Source organism: Triturus cristatus, chromosome 1_2 (genome assembly GCF_964204655.1).
Source record: "Triturus cristatus chromosome 1_2, aTriCri1.1, whole genome shotgun sequence".
NCBI classification, from domain to species: Eukaryota; Metazoa; Chordata; class Amphibia; order Caudata; family Salamandridae; genus Triturus; species Triturus cristatus.
The window spans coordinates 838254800-838281410 of record NC_140580.1 but is presented as its reverse complement, the minus strand read 5'-3'; the positions used below and the strand labels follow the sequence as shown (position 1 = coordinate 838281410).

Here is a 26611-nt window from a genome sequence, read left to right as displayed (position 1 = left end):
AGAGAGAAAGCTCCCCCCCCCGGTTAACTGTTAAGTGGGGAAATACGCTGGCACCAACTCCAGCCACTAAAAGCCCGTCCCCGCACATTAGTTATTTTTTCAGGCTTATGCACCCAAATTGCGATTAAACCATTGCCGCACCGCTTGCCCCACCCCGCCTTCTACCTAATAGTATTGCTGTTGCCCAAAGGACGACAAGGCCAGTTTGCCAATACAGTTCGGGCAGTGAAAGTCAGGAAGTGTCTCTGGCCCTCATTATCTAATTCTGGACAGTTCTGGGTGTGTCAAGCACACCTTCTGCCTGGTTGGCGCTGCCCCGAGGACCCCAGCCACCCGGTATCGTAAGAAAAGTTTATACGTTACGTTGTAGGTTGTAGAGGTCTGTAGATGTAACCTCCGCAGTCAGTATGGGCCATCTAATGTCTCTGTGTGGCCCTTGTGCCGGGGCTGCTTGACCTCGATCGCCAGGAGCACTGACCGATGTCCGATCTACCGTCTGATGAACCCGGTGACTTGGCTCGCATGTCCCTCCATTCGTCGCAGTCGCCGATGTATGTGTGGTGCCTCGATCTAGCCAGTCTTGTGCCTCCGATGGCGTAGTGAAAAAGAGGGATTTTCAGTCGGCCATGATTTTAAGCTTCGCGGGGAAGATCATGATGTATTTGATTCCCTTTTGCCGAAGTGCCGCTTTCACCCCGTCGAAGGAGCGCCTCTCCCGTTGCACTTTGAACGTGAAGTCTGGAAAGAACCTAACTGTTGCGTTGTCGTAGTGTAAGTCTCCCAATTGTCTGCAGGACGGCTTCACGGTCCCTGTAGTTGAAGATTTTCGCAATGATGGTCCTCGGTGGTGCTCCTGGTTTGGGCCTGGGAATTGGCGCACAGTGTGCCCTCTCAATGGTGAGCATGGTCAAGAGCCGCTTTGGTTTCAAATAATTGAGGATCAAATCTTCGAGGAAGAGGTCCATACTTGGCCCTTCGGAACCCTCCGGAACGCCTACCACCCTAATGTTTCGGCGGGCCCTCCCTTCCTGGTCCCCGAGCTTCAAGGCCACTTGACGGTGCTAATGTACAAGTTCATTGACCCTCTGCTCGAGCTTCTTGGAGGAGGCTTGGAGCTCCCGGATGTCCGTCTTGTTGGTTCTGGCTTTGTGTGACGTTTTGTTGAGATCGGTTCGTATGAGGTTCATTTCGATGGACATCTGATCAATTTTCGTCTCGAGAGTGGTCCCTAAACTTTGGATGGCCGCCATTATTGAAGCTATGGAGGGCTCCGTGTGTGCGGATTGGTCTCCTGTTGCCCCTACGTCTTGTGGGGCTGGCAGCGGGACCGCATATTTGTCCAGTTTATTTGTTTGGGTAGGCGCAGTGCCTTTGGGCTTCATTTCTGCAGTCGCACTTGTATGATCCGCTGCAATCAGGGGTTTCTGGATCTTTTGTGAGGCCTCGGGGCGGCGTCCTCTGTGGCCCGTGTCCGCCTCCTCGTTCGCACGCTACAGGCAGGTAAAGGCACTGGTTGTCAGGCCTTCCTTGCCGCCTCTCAGTCGCCGCGATGTCTCACCCCCAACCCCCCGCCCTCTCCCCCTCCCCCTGGTTCCTCTTAAAAACCCACCAGCGTATGCAACCGTTTTTCCCAATGGGCGTGCGAGCCACCACTCTCTCAATATCAAGCGTGCGCCGCGGGTTTCCCTCGCCTGGCAAGTCCTCCTCCTACCGTATCGGGCCTTAGTCAACCCACGGGTTCGCCCCAAGTGACTGCTGCAATTGCCTCGGGTGGGCCACCTGGAGTTGTGGACGTCAGGATGGCTATTACCTCTGGGAGTGGGCTCAGTTCCCGTTTCGTATCGTTCTAAGCCTCTGTCCCTGCGTCAGCTGGGTAGTCCGGTGTCTGGTCTCCGCCGGCTCACAGCCTGCACCTCCTTGCATTGCCGCCGGTCAGTCGAGAGCTCTCCCACCCCGCCCACGACCGGGCGGATGGGTCACTGGGATGCGAGGGGGGCGGGGGCCCGGCGGGTGGAACGCACCACAGGAGCAGCGGGGGCCTGTATCTGCGGTACTGCGGTCTCTTATATGGGCCCCGTCACGGTCGGCACTCACCCGGTAGATTTGGGCCTCACGGGGCCCCGCCGAGTCTTGGCCTCACCACCCTCGGCGTCTCCGCGAGGTCCGTGGCGAGACCCCCTTCGGGTGCAAGAGGAGGAGTAGCAGGGGCATGAAGTCCGGGGCCCACCTCTCAGTGTAGGCGCTGCGGCGGGCCTTGGCGCCGGGCCGTTGCGTATGCAGCAGGGGGAATGCCTGTCGTCCGGCTCCCGGACACTCCGGGCCGCTGCCGAGGGCTCTTGATGCACTGCAGGGACAGAGGCTTCTCAGAGCCTCCGGTTTTCGATGTTGGGTGCTGCTGGCTATCTTCCGCCACTCCCACGACGCTTGGTTGCTACCTGCCGGATTGTAGACGGATTTAAGGGGTTTTATGGGCTCAGCTCCGGCGGAGCTCTCTCCTAGGCGGCCATCTTCGTTGGCGCCAAGCCCGATCCATCGTTTTTATATGCTTACAATCCCACCTCAGAGTAGATACAACCTTGATCCTGCTCTGGTAGGAGTAGTCCAGCCCAAATTGCTAAACCAGTTCCTCTCTGAACTGGAACACAAGCAACCCAAGACCAATTTCACCTTAGTTGGGACTCTTCTGTTGGATTCAGCTTGTATCCAGTAGCAAATTGAGCACAGGGCCCACGATCTGGGCATACTTGTCACACTAAAGCCGTTGCACTGAAGTAAACAAAGTGATGTACGGGATGCTTGATTTAAAAGTCACTGGTGTGACGGATGTGCCCAGAAGTCTGTGCTGTCCTCACTGTGCCACTGGAACTAAGCTGCACCTGACTAAAAAGCCCCAATCTGGGCGAAATCAGTCTTTTAGTTGCTTGTTTTACCTTTCAGAGAGGACCTGTCCTGGCAGTTTGGGCTGGACCGTACAGACAAGACTTATTAGCATATAGCTGGGTCCAAACTGAGGTGGCATGATGTGCAACATAACAATGGACTGGAATGCGGTCCGAATAATTGGAGATTAATTAAAGCATTCCGCCCATCGCTTGTTTGTATATTTTATAGATCTTTTTAATGTAATAAATGATAGAATTAGTGCATTTCTAAAGTTCTTTGGAATATTCCTTCACATTGTCTACACCGTGTATTTTTTGTGGTATTCATTCTTTTTTAGAGAATTAATGATTTAATTGTTTTAGGATAAATTGCCTTTTCCAGATTTTCTTTTACTTCTTGCTTCCATGTTGAGCATTTTTGTTTCCACCTGTTGTTGGCATGAATAATTTGATTGATAGTTAGACTTTCGTCTTCTAAGCACTGAAATGCTGCCATTAAAATTCATGTGTGTCTTCTAGGGTGTTACTTAATTGGTTTCTTTTTATGGCCACTATATTATGAATTGGTGATGCCGTGGGTATATTTTTTGTTTGAAGTGGATGTTAAAATATATTTGCCAGCTCCTCTGAGTATATCTTCTTGGTTGTTGATAATCTGGATGACAACATTTGTAATTTCAAAGAGTAGTGTTAAGCCAACATGGCACAGCAGTGTATTCCATTTTTATTCTCAAATGCAAATGTATTTATTTCTTGCACAGTTACTTAAAACCATTGCAATATTAGCACCAACAATACAACCTTAAGTACATTATTAGTATTGGTCTTCGCATGCAATAGGATAAAATCACCAGATATTACACCGACATCGGGACTCGAGCCTGGCCCCCAGTTTCAATGCCAGCAGCTCCGGCCGTTAGGCCACAATCCCCCCCCCCCCCCTTCTCCAAAATGATTCAAATATGAACCCGATAAAGTACTCTACGGCTGTTGGGGACGAACAATGTAAGCATAGCTGGTTCAAGCACGAAACACTGACACAAAATAATTTTTAAAAAGGCCTAAGGCCGCGACGATGAATAAACAATAAATATATTCACATTCCTCCTGCGTGGTCTCCAGGTCCTGTGGAGGATGGGGAGAGATTAGCGCCTCTGGGGCCCACAGATTAGGCGCCCGAGACGTGAAAGAGGACCGTCAATCCTCGCCCAGCACGAGGGCACCGCTCTGAGGCGGCTGGGCCGCGGAGGCCAACCGAGGCTCCTGACACCCGCCGCTGCGCGCTTTCAAAGCTCTCAGCGCCTTACGGGGCTGCTGCCAGTTCAGGCTCCGGGCAAACAACAAACACAGCTTTTGGAGGGCGACGCTGAGAACTTTACTGTGCACGCATTTCAACTCCGTGTGCATCTCGCTCGCTTCAGTAACACTCCAAGAACAGCCACGAAGCCATGAATTATCAGCCGACTTCAATTAAAGAAATGAATTTGTAGTTCATTGGGGGTGTAACTTTAAAGCGATAGAGGGCACAGATCTAGCTTGGTGCACGAGCACCACTATATTGTATGGACTCAGTTTACGGGGATTTTTGCAAAGTAATAATCATGCACACGGCAGGGTGGCCAGGGGTCCCACACACAGTAGGCATTACAGTCAGTTTTCTCAATACTTCACCCCACTTTAAAACAAGCACAAGTGTGCGCGCCTCACGCGGTAGCACGGGGAGGGGAGAGAGGAGGGGGCCTGCGCGATTCCCTTGCGGGAGCGAGCAGCATGGCGCGATAATTGATAACATATGGCGCCAGCTGCTCGCTCCCACAAGTGAATCGCCAGACGTGCACGCGTTGCCATTGGAAGCAATGCAACACGTGCACTTTTTTTGCCTGGAAAGCTGTGCCGAGTACTAAAGGTCTCTTTCCTATGCAGCGCTGCGTAGGCGAGACATAAAAAGGGGGGAATCTGGTCTTTACCGGATAGAAGCGCCCCTCGATCCAGCCCTACTGGACCGTCGGCCCCGGATTTGCACTGGGTATTTTCCGCCACAAACTTGTAATTGCCATTCTTGCCCCTAGGGGCTGACCCGACCCGACACTGTCCAAACCTTGGCTCTGACTTTGCCAAAAAAAAAAAAAAAAGACGAGCAATAGCTGCTGGTATAACTCACGTTTTAACCGCTATCCAATGGTTTTATTTTTTATAAGGGATATTGCGCAAGAGTGTTTTTATAAGTTATGATTCTGGAGAACCCCTCCCCAAATCCGAATAATGTAATCTGGTTGTCATGTAAAGCGCTCTGATGCCTTTTCGGCCAAATTCGAACTGTATGAAACGCCAAACAAAAATTTGGTGCCTCACTACACTTTTAAGCATCCACATAAAAGACACTTCAAGGTAGAAAATACTGGACGAGTCATTTCCTCTGTTTCACAGTGTGCAGCTCGTGCCCTAACAGCTGTGACCACTTCTAAGTGGTTACATTAGTGTTCGTGACACCAATGTCTGGTGGGTGGCAGCCCTCTTTCTTCCACTGGCACTTGTGGCATCCTTGGTACTCTACCACTTATTCCCTTTTTGTAGGTTCGATGATATTTGCAAAGCCATCTTGCTTAGTAGAGCCACTCGCCCCCTTCTGCTTCTCGTTTTCTGGTGCTCGTGTATGACCCTTTGAGTGATGTGTTTTTGTGTCGTGCTTATAGAACATAAGCACTGGTGCATGAATTCAGGTCCTTGAAGTCTCTAGTCACCTATATATTTCCTCCTTTCGCTGGCATTAGGACCAAATAAAACCAACCTCCAAACCAAAATTATCGTGATCCACACCTTGAAAAATCCCCAGTCCTGTGTGCCATTAGGGGCAAAACACATCAGCTGTACATCATGAAACAGTGAGTGGAATGAACAAAAAAGGAAACTAAAAGGAACATCCTTCTTCCTCAAACATGAATTCGGTGTTATTATATGAATTTAGACATCCAGGATAAATTGTATGTATTTATGAAATGCGAGCATTTCCAATAGCACTGTATGCAACATTTACCTCTTTTGTGGTCAAGGGGGTACCTACCCACACTATGGAAATGGAGTAGAGTAACCTTTATAACCAGGGTAATATACATAACAAGGTACCCAGGTGATAGATGCAGCTGGGATTAGTAAACCTAACACAAAGCATACTGTGCATTGTATAGTGGGCGGACATAAGGACTATATTTGCCGACAAAAACGTGTAATTGGTCATTTAATTTTCTCTTAAACTTCCGAGCCATGAGGTTTTTAGGGATAAAGAGGACATTCCTCTGATTTCCCCAATAAACATAACCACAGCCAAATTTTAAATGAATTTTCTTGTGTCTCGTTGACAACTGAGTACTTGCATGTTATGGTGATGTGTTTAGACCGCCAGTTTCTCATAGCCTAGATTGGAGCTCTCAGCTGTGTGGCCCCTGTAAAGAAACACAAACCTAACACCTTTTCAGAGCTGCAGTGTCGAAAAGAGGCAGATTGTCTTTGGGGGGGGGGGGGGGGCAGCAGAAGGTGCTCACTGCAGCACAGCCAATTATCATAACAAGCATTGGCATAGCCAATAGGTCTCGCCTTTGGGATCTTATAAGTGTTTGGTTATCCAGTACAATATCCTTGGTGCAACAACATCAACTGTTGCATGGCTAAACGCTTGTAAGTTCCCAAAGGCGAGACCTATTGGTTATGCCAATGCTTGTTTTTTTTGTAGCTTGTTTTTTTTGTATACAGATTTATTTCCTTTACAGGTTAAACATAAACTTTCATGGACATTGTTTCTATTGTCTGCTAGCAAGTATTTGACATTTACATACACACCTTAATAGTCGTCACAGCAGCATATCATTAAACTGTTCCAAGAAAAAATCCCCAAATAACTCACCCCCGCTCTCCAGCTACAGGTCACTTAGTGTTCAGTTGTGTGCGGGGCACTGCGTCTCTATTAGGGTGAGGATTCCCGCCCCTTTTGCTGTTATCCTTCCCTATGACCCGCAGCTGTTCTCGTGACTTGTTATTTTATCCAGCTGGTTGCCTCTGCTCTGCGTCCCTCTTCGGGTCTGGTCCTGGTCTTAGTGGCCTCCCCTGTCGGGATTGTACCGCAGACGACTATTCGCCTGAATCTGACTCTGGGTTTCCCATGCTCTCTGCTAGGGCTTCCCAGAATCTGGCCCTTTCGATTGTGCGTTCCTGGTGTAGACCGGATTCCCTTGTCCGTGTGCGGAAGGGGTTATCGGTCGGGGGCCCAAAGAGCGTGCTAGCCTGCAGTTTCTTCTGTGTGTTGGCCAGGCTGCCCTGGTATGTCAGTGAATTGCTCGGCCAACGGCAGGCAACTAGCTTTTACAAAATGGATTCTTGCATAGATGAACAAAGTGAGCTTTTTTTTTTTTAAGAACAAATTTTATTTGCCAAATAACAAATATATCGCAGAGCACTGTAACCCTGCAACTCGTGCATATAAAATGGACATTGAAGTGAATTTGACAATTTCCAAGGCAAAATAGGACAATTTAAGAGCAATACATTTAAAGTATTAACAAAAAAAACAAAAAGAACAAACCCCAAAATCCACCCCCCGTCGCACTCACAGCTACCCCTGAGCAGCACCATAAAACATGGAAAATTTGATGGAAAATAGACTAGTGCGGAGAGTAGTTAAGCAGCATAGGCTTTAGCGGCAGCCCAAAACCCTGTGGACAAACGATGATAAAGATAAACAAGCATTAACATAGCCATAGACGCCTTTGGGATCTTATAAGTGTTTAGCCAGAGCTATTGGCTTTGTCAATGTGTTTAAGCTATGTTGTAGAGCAACTCAGTGATATAGTGTGGGGGTGTTCTTCTCTGGGAGAAACTGGCACCTGTAGAGTTTTCGTCAGTTTAAGGTGATGAGCAATTCTGGTGGTGCCAGAGGCGAGGGGAAACACCCTGAGCCCTCCAAATTAGACACTAGGGTCAGACAAAATTAAAAAGATCCTCTGCACACGCTCTGCTCAATTATAAACTTTCCTTAATAAAGCAGTATACAAAACACAATAAAAAAAGTAATCTGCGATTTTGTTCTTTAATCCGCAATGCCCAGCCAACAGATGCATTGGGTGACAGCAACTTGTGCGAAATACACAAACAATAAACCGCTGTGGAAAATCACTGCGGTGTCAGAAATAGTGGGTGGAAAAGAGGACGCAGAATACTCCCAATATGATGTTTAGAGAGATCCCAGCGTCTTCTCATTACTTTTCTTGACATAGACATTGAACTCTATGTAAAGGACAACAAACTCCATAGCAAGTTACATCGCAAAGGGATGAGGTAAGAGCAGTAGCACAAGAGGTGGAGCCATGATTCGTTCTTATAGTTGCATAGTCTGCAGGCCCCCTCCTGTCTGCGGGGGGCCCATTGATTGAGGTCAGTGGTTTACAGGCCTAGGAAGCGCATAAACATGATATTCCTATGGGCTGATTGGTTTAGGCTGTCTGGGAGGTACGGTTGGGGTATCCCTGGTAGCTATGAATCCAATTTTAGTGCTGTTTTTTCAATTTGTTGGGATCTTACAGCCTTGTGTATTTTTTGGTTCCATGGGTTCCCGGGGCTCTGGAAGGTTTCTTTTAGTACAGCTTTAAGAGTGTTGTACGGGGTTTTAGTACCCTTATATAGAATTTGCGGAATTCAGTGAGCAGTGCTAGTTGTCGCCTGGCGCCATCAGGGTGTGGGGAGTGGAGTAGCTCTCGGTCTATGGCATCCAATTGCAGTTCAAGGCGGTTATTGTCACCCTGAGATCTTTCAATACCACTGCATGCTTGGCAATGCTAACACCCCTAATGAGAGCCTTAAAGGCCTCCCAAAGTACTGCCCAGGTATCTACCGATCCCGTGTTTAAGTCGAAATATTCAACTACTGCCTCTCTGATCTCAGTGAAAAACAGGTCATCATTCAAGGCCCTGCCCGGAAATCGCCACTGTCGCTCGTGCCCTTCCGGCCTAGGGACGCTGACCTGTAGCACCACCGGGAAGTGATCTGAATATGTTCTAGGGAGTGTCTTGGAGGTCTTGTACCATGTGACTAAGCCTGGAGAGCAGAGCCAGTAGTCCAACCTGGTCCATATATCGTGTTGTGCCGAGTAATGTGCGTAAGCATTTGATGTAGGATTGCATAGTGTCCAAATGTCAAACTGGTTCAGTCAGTCACACATTTCTATGAGGGCTCGTTGTGCACGTGGTTAGTGTCAGGGGAGGCGGAAGATCTATCTAATGTGGGGTGAAGCAATAGGTTGTAATCGCCCATTAATATAAGGTCAGAGCCCATGCGGAGCGCCAAAGAATGGAGCACGTGAAATATTCAGGGCTGTCAGTGTTAGGGACATATAGGCATACCAGTGTGATGTTGTGGCCCATCAGTTTTCCCGTTACTATGATGTGGCAGCCTTCCTCACAATGGGCCTTGTGCAAGTGAAAGGGGAGCCGCTTGTGGATCAGTATCGTTGTGCCCCGGGCATGTGAGCTGTAATTTGTAAAATAGGGGTGTGGACCCCAGCTAGCTGCAAAGTGAGTGTCAGTGGTCTTCGGGAGGTGGGTTTCCTGTAAAAACGCCACATCATTGTAATGCCTTAGTAGTTATAGAAGTACATACTTCCCTTTTTTGTTGTTGTTGAGGCCCCTATCATTCCAGGTAATAAAGGACAGGCAAGATCGGTCATATAAGTCAAGTGACTGTTATGTTAGATTATATTTATAGAGCGCCACATCACCAAAGGTCTCTAAGCACTAGCAACTTAGATCAAGAAGTCAGGGATCCCTTGTTCCAGCTAAGCTCAGCACACAATAGGATTGAATTATCCAAACGCCTCACTGAACAAAATGGTCTTGAGTTTCCTTCTAAACGGGCGTAGGGTGGCTTCCCTACGCAAGCTATCAGGTAGCTTGTTCCAGGTCTGGGGAATCCCCACTGAGAAGGCACGCCCCCCCCCCCAAGGTAGCTCTATTAAAGCGTGGGCAGGACAGCAAGCAAGACTCAGATGACCGGAGACAACGTCCGGGCACATATGACTTCAAACGGTCTTTGATGTAGTTGGGCGCCTCGCCATACTGTGCTTTATGTTCAATGCACAGGCCCTTGAACCTGACCCTCTACTTGATAGGGAGCCAGTGTAGCTGCAGTTGCGGGGGGGGGGTGGCATGTGCTCTTCCTGGCAATTTAAAAATCACCCTTGCTGCATCATTTAGTACCACCTGAAGTTTCCCCAGAATTTTATCAGGAAGCCCTGTGTAAACTGCGTTGCCGTAGTCCAGGTGTGACAAGATTAGTGCCGTCACGACGGTACGCATGGTGGAAAATGACAACAGGATCCCGAGCTTCCGGGGTTGCCGGATGCAGCTCCCCACTATGGCAGACAGCTGACTGTTTAGGGTTGACTTGGTGTCCAGTTTAATACCCAAGGTCTTCACGGCTGGTGCCGGTGTCGGGGTGGTGCCAAGCTCTTGGGGCCAAAATAGACTGGACCAAGGCGAGGCCCCTGTAGTAAGAGCAAGCACCTCTGACTTATCAGGATTTACCGTAAGTGAATTCGAGGTCATCTAGTTCATAGTGAATCGGAGAATGTTCTCCGGTTCACTATGAATGTCATTCCAACAGTTTATCTGAGAAAAACAGTATGTCAGTAGTGGAGAAACACATTCAACATAGCAACAAGCATTCTGCAAACTATATAGCCAAAGAAACAAACCTGTGAATATTCCCCTACCCCCACCCAACCTCACGCCCGCAGGCTTCAGGAACCAACCCCTTCATACCATAACCAAATGCACCCAGTAAACATCCAAGTTGTAAATGAAAATGTACAGTAAATGATGCATGAATATCAAGAAAACCAATAGTATTAGAAACACTCTTGGGGAGAGGCAACGCCCCGACAGCTACCAGCAATGTAAAGTAATGTTCAATGATACGTATTCTGTCTAAGAATCTATGAAGAGATCGAACCTAGAGGAGCTACACCCCAGAACGAATTGAAAGAGCTATTCCATGGAGAAGACATCCACACTTGCCACCGAGCCACTATGTGGGGGGATGGACCAGGCCCAGTCTCTTTCTGCTGGCTGTTACTGTTCTTGTAGGACCTGCAAAATTCCTGCATCTCAGTAGGGGAATCAAAGATGCGGGAACGGCCATTGACATCGACTCGTAAGTGAGCTGGATATAACAAACCATATCTAAGGCCTAAGTTCCGCAGGGTGGCCTTTACACCGCTCTACTTACGCCGTTCTTCTTGCACCAACGCAGTGAAGTCTGGATACAGTACTACTGTGGAGCCCTGCCAGATGGTCTCACCTCGTTCCCGTGCTAGATGGAGAGCAGTGTCCATGTCGCGGAAGTTAATTATTCTAGCAATAATGGGTCTGGGCGGGCAGCCAGTATTGGGATGCGGGCCCAGGGAGCAGTGAGCACGCTCTACAACAAATACCGGAGTGATAGCATCTTTCCCAAAGAGGTCGGTGAGCAATGTTTCTGTGAAGATGTCCATGCGGCCAGTGTTCATGGATTCGGGTACCCCGAGAATGCGCAGATTGTTACGACTACTGCGCGATTCTAAGTCTTTATGCGTTCCAGGCGTTTAGTAGATTGTGCAGCTCTGTCTTCAAGGTCGGACACCATCCCCTCTGCTGTATCCAGTCGACGCTCATTGACGTCGATTTTGGCCCCCAAGGTATCCAGTCGCTTTTCAAGCTTGTCGAACCTGCCGTCCAGTGCTCTGAATCCAGCTCTTAATTCTGCCAAGAGGGAAGATTGGGTTGCGGTCTGATAGTTTGTAGGGGCCGTGTCCTGGGCTCCCTCCGCCATGTTAATGTCTAGCACTTGTGTTTTCTCCGCAGGCTTTTCAAATGTTAGCAATCTTTGTTTAAGATCCTTGCGGCCCATTCCGCCCTGCAGGCGTGGAATGAGGAGCCAGTGCAGGCGGTTCCAGAGTAGCCGGAGGGGTAGCTGGGCCAGAAGGTTCTCCTCCAGCGACTAGTACGTTTGGCTGAGCAAGTAGACCACCCCGAGGCAACCGGATTAAAAAAGGACAGCTTTTGTGCAGTGGGAATGTATGGCAGGCGCTGGAGCGACTACAGTGAGCATCAGCAGGGCCAGGCGCAGCAATCCTATTTGGGATGCAAGAGGGTGCGCCAAATGGGTTAACAAGTGCTCCTTTCAGGGTTAATATCAAAGGGGATGCAGGCCGTTGCCGATCCAGCAGTTCCTCACTGTGCCTGATTCATATAAGATGGCGGCCATGCAGCATGTCCTCAACGACCCGTCATGTTTCCCTCTGCATGCCTCCTGGTTCTACCCGCAACTTTTGCTGGGCGCCGTGCTCCAGGCTGGGCAGTGCTGAGCGTGGCTCGCCAGCGGTAGGCCCCAGGGTGCCTGCCACCTCTTTAGCCCGGCAACGTAATGCACACATCCGGATGGCTGTCTCTCTCGTATAGGCCCATAGCCCATCTCAATCTTGATGCAAAGCTTTACTCCGCGATTTTAGCAGCTAGATTAGAAAACCTGATTCACCCAGACCAGTCTGGGTTTATAAAAGGAAGACAAACACACGATCATATCAGGCGCACCCTTCATTTGATCGAGAAGGCGTCTAAATTGAAGATTCCAGCCATCCTAGTGTGCCTCGACGCGGAAAAGGCCTTCGACGGGGTGGACTGGTCATTCCTCTTTTTAATTATGCGGAAGTTTGGCTTTGGGGACGCCTTCCTTAACATGGTCAAGGCCAAGTACCACCTCCCAAATTCGCGGGTTAGTCAATGGCTATCCTTCACTCCCCTTTGCTCTAAGCAGGGGCATCCGGCAGGGAAGTCCTCTCTCCCCCCTACTATTTGCGCTCAGTATTGAACCCCTGGCGGCAAAATTCCGGACTAATGACGGGATTCGGGGCATCCGTAACAACGGTATAGAGCACAAGGCATCTCTCTTTGCTGATGACATCTTGCTCACTCTCACGGATCCAGTCTCCTCGCTCCTGGCGATTCAGGTAGAGTTTAAACATTTTGAACAGGTGGCCGGCTTTAAGGTGAACTTGTCCAAATCATCTATACTTAACCTCACACTTCCCGATGCTGAGGCGACTAGATTGAGGAGTCAGACGTCACTTCAATTGGCCAAACACTCGCTTCTCTATCTGGGGTCCACTTATGGCCAGTATCGGGGATCTCTATAAGGCTAATTACCCAGCTCTGGTGGTGCAAACACAACAAAATCTTAAGAGATGGTCCCCCCTATACATCTCCTGGCTAGGATGAATCAAAGCTGTTAAAATGTCGGTCCTGCCAAAAATGTTATATTTATTTCAGGCCCTACCTATTGCTCTTGATCGGGGATTAATGCCGCACTTGCGCTCCTTAATTACCAACTTCATCTGGCGGGGGAAGGGGGGGGGGGCCTCGCCTTCCTTTTTGCGTGCTGCGTCGGCCACGAAGCAAAGGGGGACTAGCCCTACCGGACTTTGCATTATATTACCAGGCCACTCAGCTGAGAGTGGTGAAAGAATGGAATGTGAACGAGTCCGATAAACATTGGTTACATATGGATCGCTCGGTAATGGGACGATCTATTTGTGATGTCTTATGGAAGCCAAAGAGGGACAGATCCGCAAATTCCTATATTAGCACCCCCACACGCACCACCCTGACAGTCACTGGGAGGGAGGGCTGGACCTCATTTCCCTCCCCATATACCCCAATTCATTTCAACCCGGCTTTCCCACCGGCCTTATGCGAGGGTCCCTTCGACTGCTGGAGGGAGGAAGGATGTCGGAAACTTTCCGATCTGTTCCATAACTATGATATCCTAACACTTGAAACCTGCAAGAGAGAATTTCTGATTCCCCACAGTGAACACTTTCACTACCTCCAGCTTAAACACTGGGTTACGCTCCCCACGTTAGAGAAGCGGCTACTAGAGAGCTCACTGCCCTGGAGCGGCTGGTCATACATAAGGCAGGCACTTCGAGAGGCGTCATCTCCTCACTTTATGATATGCTATTAACTACCTTGCATAATCCCCGAGCGCGCTACATGTCCTTGGGTGGCAGAGTGGGCTAAAGAACGGTGATGGATCAAACCCAGATCCGTTGACTAGGTGTGTGTGTTTGATTGGTTCTGATGCTCCGTCCATCACCACCCCCTTTTGTACTGCTTTGTTCGCCATAAGTTGACAGGGTATGCTCAGACGTTGAGTCCCTTGCTCACTTTGCCACTGGATTCAAGCAAGCCTGGCTGAAGACAGCTGAAATGCCAGAAACCGGTCCTAGGAAGCTTGTTTCCGGTCCAGGGAAGGCATGGCTTGGCAGTTCGGGCTGGACTGTTCCCATGAGGCACAGGGTCAGACTGATTTGCATATTGCCATGTCTGAACTGGGGTGGCAGAGTGGGCTAAAGAACGGTGATGGATCAAACCCAGATCTGTTGACTGGGTGTGAGTGTTTGATTGGTTCTGATGCTCCGTCCATCACCATCCCCTTTTGTACCACATGTCCTTTTGGGAGCAGGTCTTGGGTAGGGACGTCACCAAGGAGGAATGGAAACACCTTTGGGGCAACATCATTGATCACAACAAATCGATGGCATTAAGGGTAGCCCATTACAAGATGCTACTTGACTGGTATCTATATCCTACTAAACTGCGACGAATCTTCCCTGATACCTCAGATCTCTGCTGGCGGGAATGTGACCTCCAGGGGGAGTTTCGCCACATTTGGGGGGACTGTCCAGGTATTCGACCTTTCTGGGAAGAAATCCTTTCCCATCTCAAAGACATGCTGGGCTACCCTATTCCAACTAGCATAGAGGGGGTTCTGCTGGGTGTTAGAAATCCGGCCCTTGGGTACCAAACAAAAGCCAATAAGACGATCATGTGGACTTGCCTGGGGGCGGCAAAACTCACCATAGCGGCTGCATGGAAAAAGAAAGATACTCCTGCAAAATCAATGTGGCATTCCCGCTTATGGAGGATTCTCTCCATGGAACGTCTGGCAGACATCTTTAGAGACAATTACAAGGCTTTCGAACATAAGTGGGGCCTCTCCTAGTTACATACTTATCCCAAGGTTTGCCCTCTGCAGTATGTCCCCCTTCAGTAAGGGCTATGCTCCTCTTTCAAGTCTAAACCACGCAAGGCTGCCATGTGGCGGAGTACACCTCAGATATTTGAATCAAGTGCACATTGGTTTGTCTACTCTGCCCTGCGTCAGCACTCTAACTTAACAGTATTTAAGTTAGAGTTATCCACCACCATCACCACCGGGACTGAAGACCTTCCTGGGGGGTTTTGTTATTTCAAAACTTAACATCTTCAACTTTGACTATGGGGAGTTGTATGATCCTAGGGCTGTATGAAACAGAGACCCACCTAGCTGTTTTGTAACTCTGGGGCCTGCGCGCCCTACTGTACCCATGATGTCAGTATGATTCTTGGCTTTTGATGCTCAATAAAAAGAATTTTGACAAAGAATAGTAGCCCCTGTTAAATCAATGGTGTTCTTACCCAGTCAAAGACATGGTTCCTCTGCCACACCCTTCCCTCTGGCACACCCCCCCCCCCCCCCTTTTTTTTTTGGGTCTCGCCTGAGCCAGCGCGAGAGCTTTAGTAACCAGGTCTTGGAAGTGCAAACTAGTGCCTTGTCAGGTCTCCAGCCACAGTGCATGTGCGCCGGGCGCGCGCACTATTTGTCCGCCTGCGTGATCAATTTCGCAGCCGCTTTGATGTTCTCAGTTAACACCATTTGCCAGCCTGCGTGCCTCTCTCCCCTACCCCCCTCCATTATCCCACTTCCTGCTTGTTTACCTTGCAGCCTTTTGTTTTTAGGAAAGATCTTCTTACAATGCCGTTTGCATTTTTCGATCTTGCTCACAATACTACGTAATCACATCAGCAGTTTCGCATTGAAAGCAAGGTGAGCAATAACCAGTCAACATTTGCGGTTTTCTAAGAGCTTCATGCCGAATCCGCCCGCCTCCGACCTGTGTCACTTTATGCTTCTCCGAATGTGAAAAAAATCCCACGTTTAGCGTCATCACTTTGAGAACCTGCTTGCTCAAAGGCCCTACTTCGAGTTGTGGGATTGCTATTTTACTGCTCATTTTCACATGGTAAAATGGACCGAATGTGATGATATTACTGCATGCTGAGAAAATAAAATAAATACGATGTGTCTTCATGCGATTTTACAACAGTGAGTAAACAGGGCCTCCTAGCACAAGTCCATTAAGGTAAACCCAAACATGGGGATTACCCCTAAAAATCCAATCCACCTCAAAGTATGTTGTAAATCATAGCAACTAACCTGAAAATAAATTCAGAATTAGATAAAGGTTGCACGAGTGTCATGAACTGCAACAATAATCCTTAAGTAAACACAAAAAAACCCACTGTCCATTCCCTCAAAAATATTGCGAGGATATACGCGGTGAAATGTGCACTAAAAAAAGGGCATGCCTGCCAATATCGGTAAGAAAGCTCCAGGTCTTTGTCGCAGTTCTCCAATTCTCGAAGACACAGCGGCATGGTAATCCTGCTTCTCTGAACATCTTTGATATTCTTATGTGCACTGGCTTTGTAATGGTATTATGTTCTTTGATGCAAGCAAGAAAAAAGCATTGGCAAAGCCAATAGACCTCGCTAATGCAAGATCTTTTGGCTTTGTCATATTTTTAGCCATGTTGAACAGCAGCGCAGCGAAAAGTAAAACAAAAGTGACATGACGAGGTCAATGCTGAGTGCTTTGTAGTGCCTTTTAAAAAACTTTCAACCACGTTGTACAGCAGCCACGCGGTTATACAACATGGCAAAAAAAATTGACAAAGCAAAATAGCTCTACCATTTGGGTTTTTATGTTTTTAAGCCATGTTGTACAGCTGTGTGGTTGCTGTGCAGCATGGTTGAAAGTAAAACAAACAAGCATTTGCAATGCAAAAGGTCTAGCATTTGCGAGTGTTTAAGCTATTGGCATTGTAAATGGCAATGCCTTTTATTTATGTTTTAAAAACCAACACGTAAATAAAAGGCATTGTCATTTACAATGCCAACAGCTCAAACTCTTGCAAATGTGAGACCTACTGCATTGCAAATGCTTGTTTGAGGTATGGTAACTGATGGTTGTCCGGGTGAAGCCTCTACAAGGGCTTCACTGGTGCACAATAATTGAGATCAAGCTTTAAAGTGTTTTTACAATTAATTTCCCCTGTGACAAGAATGTAAAGCTATTCTTCTTTTCAGCGAAATGGGGATTGATGGATTTATTTCACAGTGCACAGTGACATTACATGCATTTGCGCTCTGTTATAAAATTCAACAAATTTACATGCAATCCATGTTGATGATCTTTTGTAGATTCTAGAGACCAGAAACCATGCCAATCCGTAGAGCTGTAAACTCCAAGAAGGAGACTGCCCCTAAAAACCGCCCAGCTGAACCAGAAGTTGAACCTGAAGAGGAGAAAAAAGGTATGGATTAAGATGCATATTGTGTGTCATAGTGTGAACTTGAGTTATTTTTTTTAAATGTTTAATAAAATAACATGCAATATTAAGCTAGATTTCAAGCTGAAAACCAGTGCAGTCCAGCATCCTATTACACATATACGTTGAGAATAATGTTTGGCCATCAGACTGGATAGTGGAGAAACTAAAATTTTAAAATGTAATTGTACAAAACCTTTTCTTCACTTTACCGCACTTTATGAACTTTTTTTTAAAGTGGGGAATAAAATACATTGTTAAACACTTCAGCATCCACAAGGAGTGGTTTGCAGCGTACCATGGCGGATGCCATCTAGGCTACCATGCCAGCACCATCAGTTCGGCACCATTTTGCCCTTGCTGGCAATGATTGGGGCAGCAGTGTATATCCTGGGCAACGCTATTGCCTGCCATCGGCAAGAAGGGGAGAGTGACAGCTGAGGGAAGAAACAAGAAAAGTCGGCTGCACCTCTGAAGTGCTGGTGTGCCAAGATAATTACATCTGTCCTTGCTCCCTAGAAGGCTTGTTTTGCTGGCTTTCGCTGCTGCTGTTTGCCTTTGTGGCTGGCGGGTGATGAGGAAACTTTACCAGAGTGTCTGGCCTGTTTCAGAGGACTGCTGTTAGGAAAGTTTAGTGGGGTCTGGTCTGGCGACAGCCTGTACAACTCCAGTAGGGGTTTTTCATAGATCGACACTGTAAAAGAGGCCTACACCTCCCCTGCTCCAGAAAGAGGCGCCATGCAAGGTGAAACAAGGTAGATGACTATGCTCAGGTAGATGTGGTGCTGGTAGGAGGTGATTGACTGGACGGTCAAGGTCACACCTGTTGTTGTGATCATGTGAAGAGTGAGTCGCTGGTGTGAGTCTTTCCATCCCCATCCCGGTTGACTTAAAGCACTGATACAGCTGAGTGATACCATTGCCGAGTGATGGTTTATAATTTGACCTGCCATCCTGAGGTTAATTGATGGCAAGACTCTGCTGTCCACCAAAGGAGATGAGTGGAGGCATGTGGTGTAACACCACATCTAAGAATTTTGGTGTTGATGTTTTAAGTCCGTTTCCGTTGTAGAGATGAGAAATCTCTCCTCCATCACAATTGGTGAATACTCTGCTTCTTTATGTGCACATAAGACTATGATGCATAGCGGAAGACTTGTGCACTTTCTGAATTTGCTCTGCCACAGCGATTGGGCAATACAAAGGAAGGGAAAAATTGAAAATATAATTGCCTCAAGAATGATTGTGCTGGAAGAGGAAATCTAGATCCCTCAGAAAGACGTCATAACTAACTCATTTTTATGTAACTCTGTATGCTTCTCCAGCAGGAAGTCACTGCCCTCTTGGCCAAGGGGGCCATCGAGCGCTTTCCTGGGCCAGAAGTAGAATGTGGTTGTTATTCCCGCTACTTTCTGGTCCCCAAGAAGGAGAAAGTGGGCCTGCGCCCCATTTTGAACTTCCGGAACGTCAACCGCTTCCTCCGGAAGGAGAAGTTCAAGATGTTGACTCTGGCTCAGGTCTTAGCTGCCCTTGAGCCTGGAGACTGGATGGTAGCGTTGGACTTGCAGGACACATATTTTCATATTGTGAGAAGGTGGCTCTGTATATACTGTTCCCAAATAGGTACAGGGTGTACAGAGTCCACAGTCCCCAGAGGTTTGGCAGAGGCTAAAGTTAGATATAACCTTACTCTCTAAAGTGGTAGCTTGGTCGAGCAGTAAGGCAGTATCAGAGGACAGTGTAAAGCATTTGTTGCACACACTCAGCCAGCAAATGGTCTCACACACTCAATAACTGAACTCTAGGCCAATGGTTTATATATAAAAAAATGTATGCTTGTTTTATTTTAGAACCAACAATAGGTATCAAAATATACTTTCTCAGAATGAGATATTTTAAATAAATACTTTTGCAATATGCAATTGGCTTTTGTAGAAAGTTACACGTTGTTGCAATAGGCAACACAATTTTAAACACAATAATGCATTGAGTTCAATGGAAGTTTCAAGTTATTTGCAATAGATTATTTTCAGGATTACTTTTGTAATTCCAGGACTGGATCCTAGATTCAGTCCTGAGTCAGTTCTTAGGAACAAGTGATAAAAGTCGACTAAGTTACTGTTATGATTTTTAGACAATATTTTGCCATTTTAAAAGTTGACACTTAAAAAATATTTCATAGAAAACAGTCTATGATTCCCTATGGAAGAAAATTCAAGTTGCGGGTATAGTATGTTCTCGTTACTTTTGTAATCCAGTACTGGGCACCTAGATTCAGTACTGGGACCTCTATCTAAAACAGGTAAGTAATTACGTTTCCACAGTTTGTACGATTTTTAAAGAATACTTGAAGTTTGCAAAAATTGACACACAAGAAATTTCACAGAAAAACAGTCAATGATTTCCTATGGAAGAAAATTGGGTTACTGGTAAGTACGGTTGTGAATATTTTTCAGGGACAGTGCTGGCACCAAGATCCAGCACTGGGAGCTCCCCTGATAACAGGTGAGTATTTCGTTTTCGTTACGCGGCTGATTTTTGGTGAATATTTTAAGTTTTAAAAAGTCCACAAAATTGAGTTATTGGCTTTCAGGTAAGTACTCGACTGTCAAAGTTAAGGTTCTGGGCACAGACTCTGGGGTCTTCCAGGGTCAGGTAGGTACACAGGGGCAGCCGGGTGCAGAGTGAGTTTGGCCCAATGTTATCCTATGGGAGGCAGGGGGGCCTTGGTTGGTGGCTGCTGACTAGCAGGCCACGCGGCTGTGGGAGCTGGGCTCCTGGTCACTTGCTCAGGGCAAATGGGGAAGTAGATAGGTGCAAAGGTTACACTGCCATGGACACTCGGGCGGCTGGGTGCAGGGTGCTTTTGAGCATTTGGCTCTCAATTGATTTCAGTGGGAAAGCTCCGGTTTAGAAAAAGACTGCAAGCTCGGGACGAAGATTCTTCAGGTGACACCACCACTTCGAGAGGTAAGTTGGGTAGTTGGAGGATAGGTAGGTACCCAGGAATTGGGCAAAGGGGGCCGCAGGGCGCCGGGGTGCCTTTTGGTGTCGGGAAATCTTACCCTCTGTTGATCGCGGTTGGGGGGGGTACCTGGTTCTGAGGCTGCAGGCGTCGTCAGGAGCGTCGAGGGAAGTCCTTGGGTGCCGGACTCGGGGGTCACAGTCGCAGTGGGGTCGTCCTCGTGGTCTTTGTGCACTCCGGCACAGGCCAGGCTTGGCGGGTGCAGTGTGTGTAGGGTTCGTGGTTCCGGGCTGATGCCAGGGATTAGAAGCTGATTTTGAGTAGAGCCTCTACTAATGGGAGTCCCAGGTGCTTAGAGCCAAAAGGTAGCCAGATCCTCCGGGTTTTGTGAGGTTGCTGGCCACAAGAGATGCCGGGTTGGAGCAGGAGCAGGTTCGAAGGTCGACAGGCCGGTAGGACTGGGGACAAAGCAGTTGGTGTCTTCCTCTTCTTAGCAGCTGCAGGGCAGGTCTTCTTTCTTCTTGCTCTTCTTTGTATTTCGGAATCTGGAATCTTGGGAAGGAAGGTTCAGGGTGTCCCTAAATACTAGATTTAGGGGTGTTACAGGTAGGTAAAGGGCAGGGACCAATGGGTTCCTGGGGTGGGCACACCCCCTATTTTGCCACTCTCCTGTGGGAGGGGGGCAGTAGCCTAGTCCTGATTGGGTAGGGCCTCCCATCTTCAAGATGGCGAGCGGCCGGAGATGTGCTTCACCTCGCCTCCCCACCTGAGGGGTGGGGTTGGCAGGCTGGCACATCCCCTGTTCTTATTTGGGTTTTTTGGCTAAGCTTCCCGCCGGAGTGGGGGTTGCAAGTGGCCTGGGGAAGCTCACAGAGGCGGCATGCCTTTGAAGCTTCCCCCTGCCCATCCTGGGGGAGGAGATCTAGCACATCGCCCAGGATGTGCATTGTTGCAGGCCCAGTAGAGCAGGGGCTCTCCTACCCAGGGGTCCAGCAACATGTCTGCTGTGTGGCAGCCTAGGCATCCTCTCAGACCAGACGTGGATTGTAGGTTAGGTTTCAGGGGGCCTCTCTAAGATGCCCTCTGGGGTGCTTGGTACATTAACTCCCACACTGGCATCAGTGTGGGTTTAATGTGCTGAGAAGTTTGATACCAAACTTCTCAGTCTTCAGTGTTGCCATTATGGTGCTGTGGAGTTCGTGTTTGACAAGCTCCCAGCACCATGTACTCTTAATTGGCAGCACTGCACTTACAGGGCCCAGGAATGGACCTGGGTACTGTAGGGGCACAGGGCTCATGCTCCTGTGCCCATACCACTGGCATAGGGCACCCAGCTATAGGGGTGGCTGATGTATGCCAGGTCAGTGTAGGTTGTGGGCTTGGCACACAGGGATGTGTGCCATGTCGACTCTGTTTTGTCCTGTATCCAGACCCAGCCTGCAGGGGGTGTGTGTGTGTGTGTGTGTGTGTGTGTGTGTGTTATGGTACAGGGCCTCTAAGGGTGGCACAATGAGTGCTGCAGCCCTTAAAGGCCTTCCCTAGTCACAAGGCCCTGGGTACCTAGCGTACCATTTACCAGGGGGTTGGAGGTTTTGGTTTAGGCAAGGAACATAGGCCCGGAGCACCTGATTGGCAGGAGCCCAGGGCCCACTCAGTCAAAGTACATTCAGCAATTCAGCAAAAAGAGGGGGCATACCATGCAAGAAAGATGGCACTTTGTCACACATCTCCCTCTTCTGCCGGCTTACCGGCGGTACCTGCGGTTCACGGTAGGCCAAGAGCATTTTCATTTTGCCGTGCTCCCCTTCGGCCTTACCAGTAGGCCTGGGCAAAATTTCCGTTCCGTTGGGGGGCACATCTTCAAGGTCTCACAGTCAAGGGCAAATGGACTGCTCTGCAAAGGACGTGGCACATAAACCTTCTGGAATTACTAGCAATATTCCTGGCGTCAAAGTTTTTTCGCACCCTCCTTTGAGGTGCTTCAGTGTTTGTAGGAAGGTGGATATCTGACTATGGTTACCCCCAACTTTTTGCCTAGTGTCTAGCTGGTTTTTCGACTTAGTTGGCCTGAGATCCTGCCATTCAGGGTCTCAGGCTGTCTGCTCTCTCTTTAAAATGGACTCCATGTACCCTAGGTACATTCCCAATTGGTAAGGATCACCTTATTGGACCCTGTACAGTGTACCCTAGGTACCCAGGGCATAGGTGTACCCTAGGCCTCCCAGGGGCTGCAGCATGTATTATGCCACCCCTGGTCTGGCCTTCCAATCAGACACAACTGGCTGATCACTCAGCTGGGGCAAGGTCGTGTAATCACCCCTTGCTTAGATATAGTATGCCTATATCTACCCTTATATATAGACACATGTGTACCTATCAGTCACTCCTACGGCAGGCCTTAACAATCCTGGAGGCAGAGTGCTTGGTAACATGTGAGATGGTGCTCTAGCATGAGCTGAGCCTGTCTGCAGCTTTCGGAACCAAGTCCTTGTAGCTGTTCTATGATATAGCCTACCATATACTCTTAAAGTGCCTTATAATCTTAGACGGTTATGGTAACTATGGTTTGGCTTTATCAAAACATGTCGTGTAAGGTGTCTAACACTAGGGAATAATACCCCCATGCCATTTCTGGACATGAGAATATTATTCCCCCCTTCTAGAGGGAGAGACATGTTAAAATCATACTTCAACTGTTAGCCTCTGACCAAAGCCTCAGCATCACAAAATGGATGCTGCTGCCACGACACAAGTCTGACCTCCTGCAGCTGGGAGTGATCCCAGCCAGGGAGGCCTGGACAATAGGTTTCCTGCTTGGGGAGGTGCTAGCACCTCTCCAGACAGCCTTTAGTGTATTGGGGCAGGGTGGGCTGAAAGGAATGAGACATGCCTGGGGCACACAAGGTGTTCCTTGCATAGTCCAGTTCAAACCGGCGCTGGGGCACTCCAGCCCCAGCTCTGGCGCGAAACTGGACAAAGGGAAGTGGGTGTAACCACCCCCTCCCAGGTCCCACCCATAAGGCGTGACCTAGCAGGTATCCCAGCCCCCCAGATTAGTATAAGAGTGGGAGTTGGGCCTCAAGACTTTAGATTATCCTGAACCTGCAAAACTGAACAGAAACTCTGGACCTTCGACATTCGACGAAAGAAGAAGACTGAAGAATCTCCCTTGTAGCCAAGGAGTGGCTACCCTGTGCAAACAGGCACCATCAAGAGACTACCCTTTGCTTTGCGACCGTTCTACGAGGAACCGACTGCAGAGCCCGACCAGAGCCTTGACTTCCAGACTTCTCCGACCCTCATCCACATCTGCAGCAGAGCTGAGATCCGTGGAGGCGACGAGCGACGTGGGACCGGCTACCTGGGAAAAGTGGCTAGTAACTTACAGCGCAGCTTCTGAGGTACCCTCGAAGTTGTGCACCGGGGATTGAGAAGCCCCAACCCCAAGCACCATCTGCACCGAAGACCAGCCCCCCACACTCCACGAGTCCTGCGTGGGGCCCTTCAGCATTTTCCTGCTTGCCGCGTCTGTCCGGTTGCTTGCCCGCTGGCTAGTGGCCTTTGTGACGACGCTCCCTGAAATCTTCTGCGCTGGTTTGGCTCCTCCAGACTGGCTCCCGCTTCTCTGCAAAGAAGAAGCACCCCAGACCTTCCTGGTCTGCACCAGAAGCAAGTCCTTTGTTCTTCGTGGGTTCCGCTTGCCAAGGCTTGGTGAGTCCTAGTCCAACTTCGACGCCGCCGACAGCAAGAGCCTTCGTGGGACAGCTCGCCTCCTGGTCCTGGTCGTCCTCGACGCTTCCTGGTCCTCCTGGCTGCAGCGACAAGCTTCACCTTCACCTGCAACTCTTCATGACATCGCCTGGTTCCTTCCTGGTTCCACGTGGTCACTGGCTAGTGACCTTGACTCTGTCCCTTCTGCTTGCAGGTTTCTTCTCTTCTAGATCCCAGCCTTGGGATCCACCGGACACTCTCCCCTGACTGCCTGTCAGCATCTTTCTTCAGGCATCCATAGGAGTCGACGACGAAAACGACGCATCTTCACCCCTATGCACCCGCAGCCTGTGGGCTAGGTAACTTGGGTACTCCGGTGCTCATCAGGATAGTGACTATCCTAGTGTCTAGTTTTCAAGTCTCAACTTCCTAGCTACTCCGGAAGTGTCCTAAATCTACCGTTTTCTAAACTGTAATATTGCTATTGACTTTTACGCGTGAGTGTTTCCACTCTGCACACGAATCCCGTGGGCCTCCCACTTCCTAACTAACGCTAGTGTAGTGTAGCCCCAGCGATTCCCTAGGCCTAGGCCTATTCTATTTCCGTGACAGTGGTTCTTATACCACTTATTTAGTATATGGTTTGCGTGGCCCCTAGGGCCTAACTGTATTACTTACCTGTGTGACTTACTGTATGCATTAATAAGACTGTGTTGTACTTACCTCTAATCTCATAAAGAGTGCTGAGGGTTTGCTTAGAATAAATACACTTTATTTTATATATATATATCTGTTGTGGTGTCCTTTCATTTGGTATTCAAGGGATTATATATGGTATCACAGCTGGCTTCACATGCCATTCAGAGTTTAGCCTAAGACTGCTCTTGTCCATGCTACCACTAGGATAGCTGGTCTATAAGGTTGACTTTACAACCAATCACCATAAGGGTATTTGGACTGATATAAGGTGTACACTATAACTAGTGACATCATACATCAGGCCAACTTCTCACAGTATTGATCCGGGCGAACAACACTACAAGCATGCATTATGTGAACAAACAAGGGGGCACAAGGTCCACTTTCCTGTCTCTACAAGCACAGCAGATCTGGAACTGGGTGATTCGACATCAAATGACTTTATGAGCAGTTCATGTTCCGGGAGTATCCAACGCTCTGGCGGATTTCCTGAGCAGGTCAATCTCGTCCAACCACGAGTGGGAACTTCATCAGCCAACGCTGGACAGCATCTTTTAGTGGTGTGGACGGCCCAATTGTGCGGGAATGCCTTTTTGATGAATTGGCCAAAAATGTATGCTTACGCTTTTCCGCCGATTCCTCTAGTCCACAGCTTTCCAAACATTTCATGTTTGTGACACACTTTTTGGAGATGCATCATTTTGGGAGACAGTAAGGCAGTGTAGCGAGCGAGTGAAGCGTGCGAGCGTAGCTAGCGCGCCCAAACAACTTAAGGGAGGTTCGGGGGGTGGGGGGTGTCTTCCCCCGTGTTTAAAAAAAAAAAAAAAAAAAGGTACATTTTCAAGCCAATTTGAGACCATGAGGTTGAACACGGGCCCCTGCAGCGGATTCCTTCGTCCATTGAGCCACCAGACCCGGCATACACACTTCTCTCTCTCTCTCTCCGTCTCTGCCTGTCTCCGTCTCGGCCTGTCTCCGTCTCGGCCTGTCTCTGCCTGTCTCCGTCTCGGCCTGTCTTCGTCTCGGCCTGTCTCCGTCTCGGCCTGTCTCCGTCTCGGTCTGTCTCCGTCTCGGTCGGTCTGTCTGTCTCCCTCCCTCCCTCCCTCTGTCTCCCTCCCACCCTCCCGCCCTCCCTCTGTCTCCCTCCGTCTCCCTCCCTCCCTCCCTCTGTCTCCCTCCCTCCCTCTCTCTGTCTCCCTCCCTCCCTCTCTCTGTCTCCCTCCCTCCCTCTCTCTGTCTCCGTCCCTCTGTCACCTCACCCCAGCTTCCCGGGCACACACACAGCCACGCCCGAGTACTTCGCAGGTCTTTAAAAGACCATTTACTGGGAGACGTTATGCAATGGATGAGGCATAGTGAGAACAAATCTTTCAAAGGAATGCCTCTTAATTAGCAGCAGTTATGTGCTAAGTGCCCCTTAATACCGGTGTCATCCCGCGACACACCCACCATTTGCAGGCGACACAGTACTGTGTCGGGACACAGTTTGGAAAGCTCTGCTCCAGTCCCAAGGGTGCTTCGGAAGATGCGGAGGGAGCCATGTTGCATTCTTCTCATAGCCCCCAGGTGGCCTCGCCAGATTTGGTTTTCAGAACTACTCCTGCCGGAGGGTGATCCGATTCCGGATCTTCTCTCAACAGATATGGGGCAAGTCTGCCATCCGGATCCGGCACCTCTGAAATTGGCGGCCTGGCGCCTGAACACTAGGAGTTTGCCAACCTAGGGATTTCTCAGCCTGCAGGGAGGTCCTTGCTAATGCCAGGGCACCTTCCACTATCAAGACCTACAAACTTAGGTGGAAATGATTTTGCATTTGGTGTGAGGCTTCAAATGTTCATCCGATTC

The 26611-nt window shown here is 48.9% G+C and overlaps 1 protein-coding gene across 2 annotated transcripts in view; it reads left to right on the top strand.

Moving 5' to 3' along the window:
- Positions 1-26611, top strand: part of HP1BP3 (heterochromatin protein 1 binding protein 3) — a 784108-nt gene that overhangs the window by 98839 nt on the left and 658658 nt on the right. For both annotated transcript variants that reach the window (XM_085608963.1, XM_085608964.1), the window contains one exon: positions 17264-17376. In XM_085608963.1, coding sequence (XP_085465089.1) covers positions 17283-17376 — 94 coding nt within the window. In that variant the 5' untranslated portion in view covers positions 17264-17282. The remainder of the gene's footprint in view (positions 1-17263; positions 17377-26611) is intronic.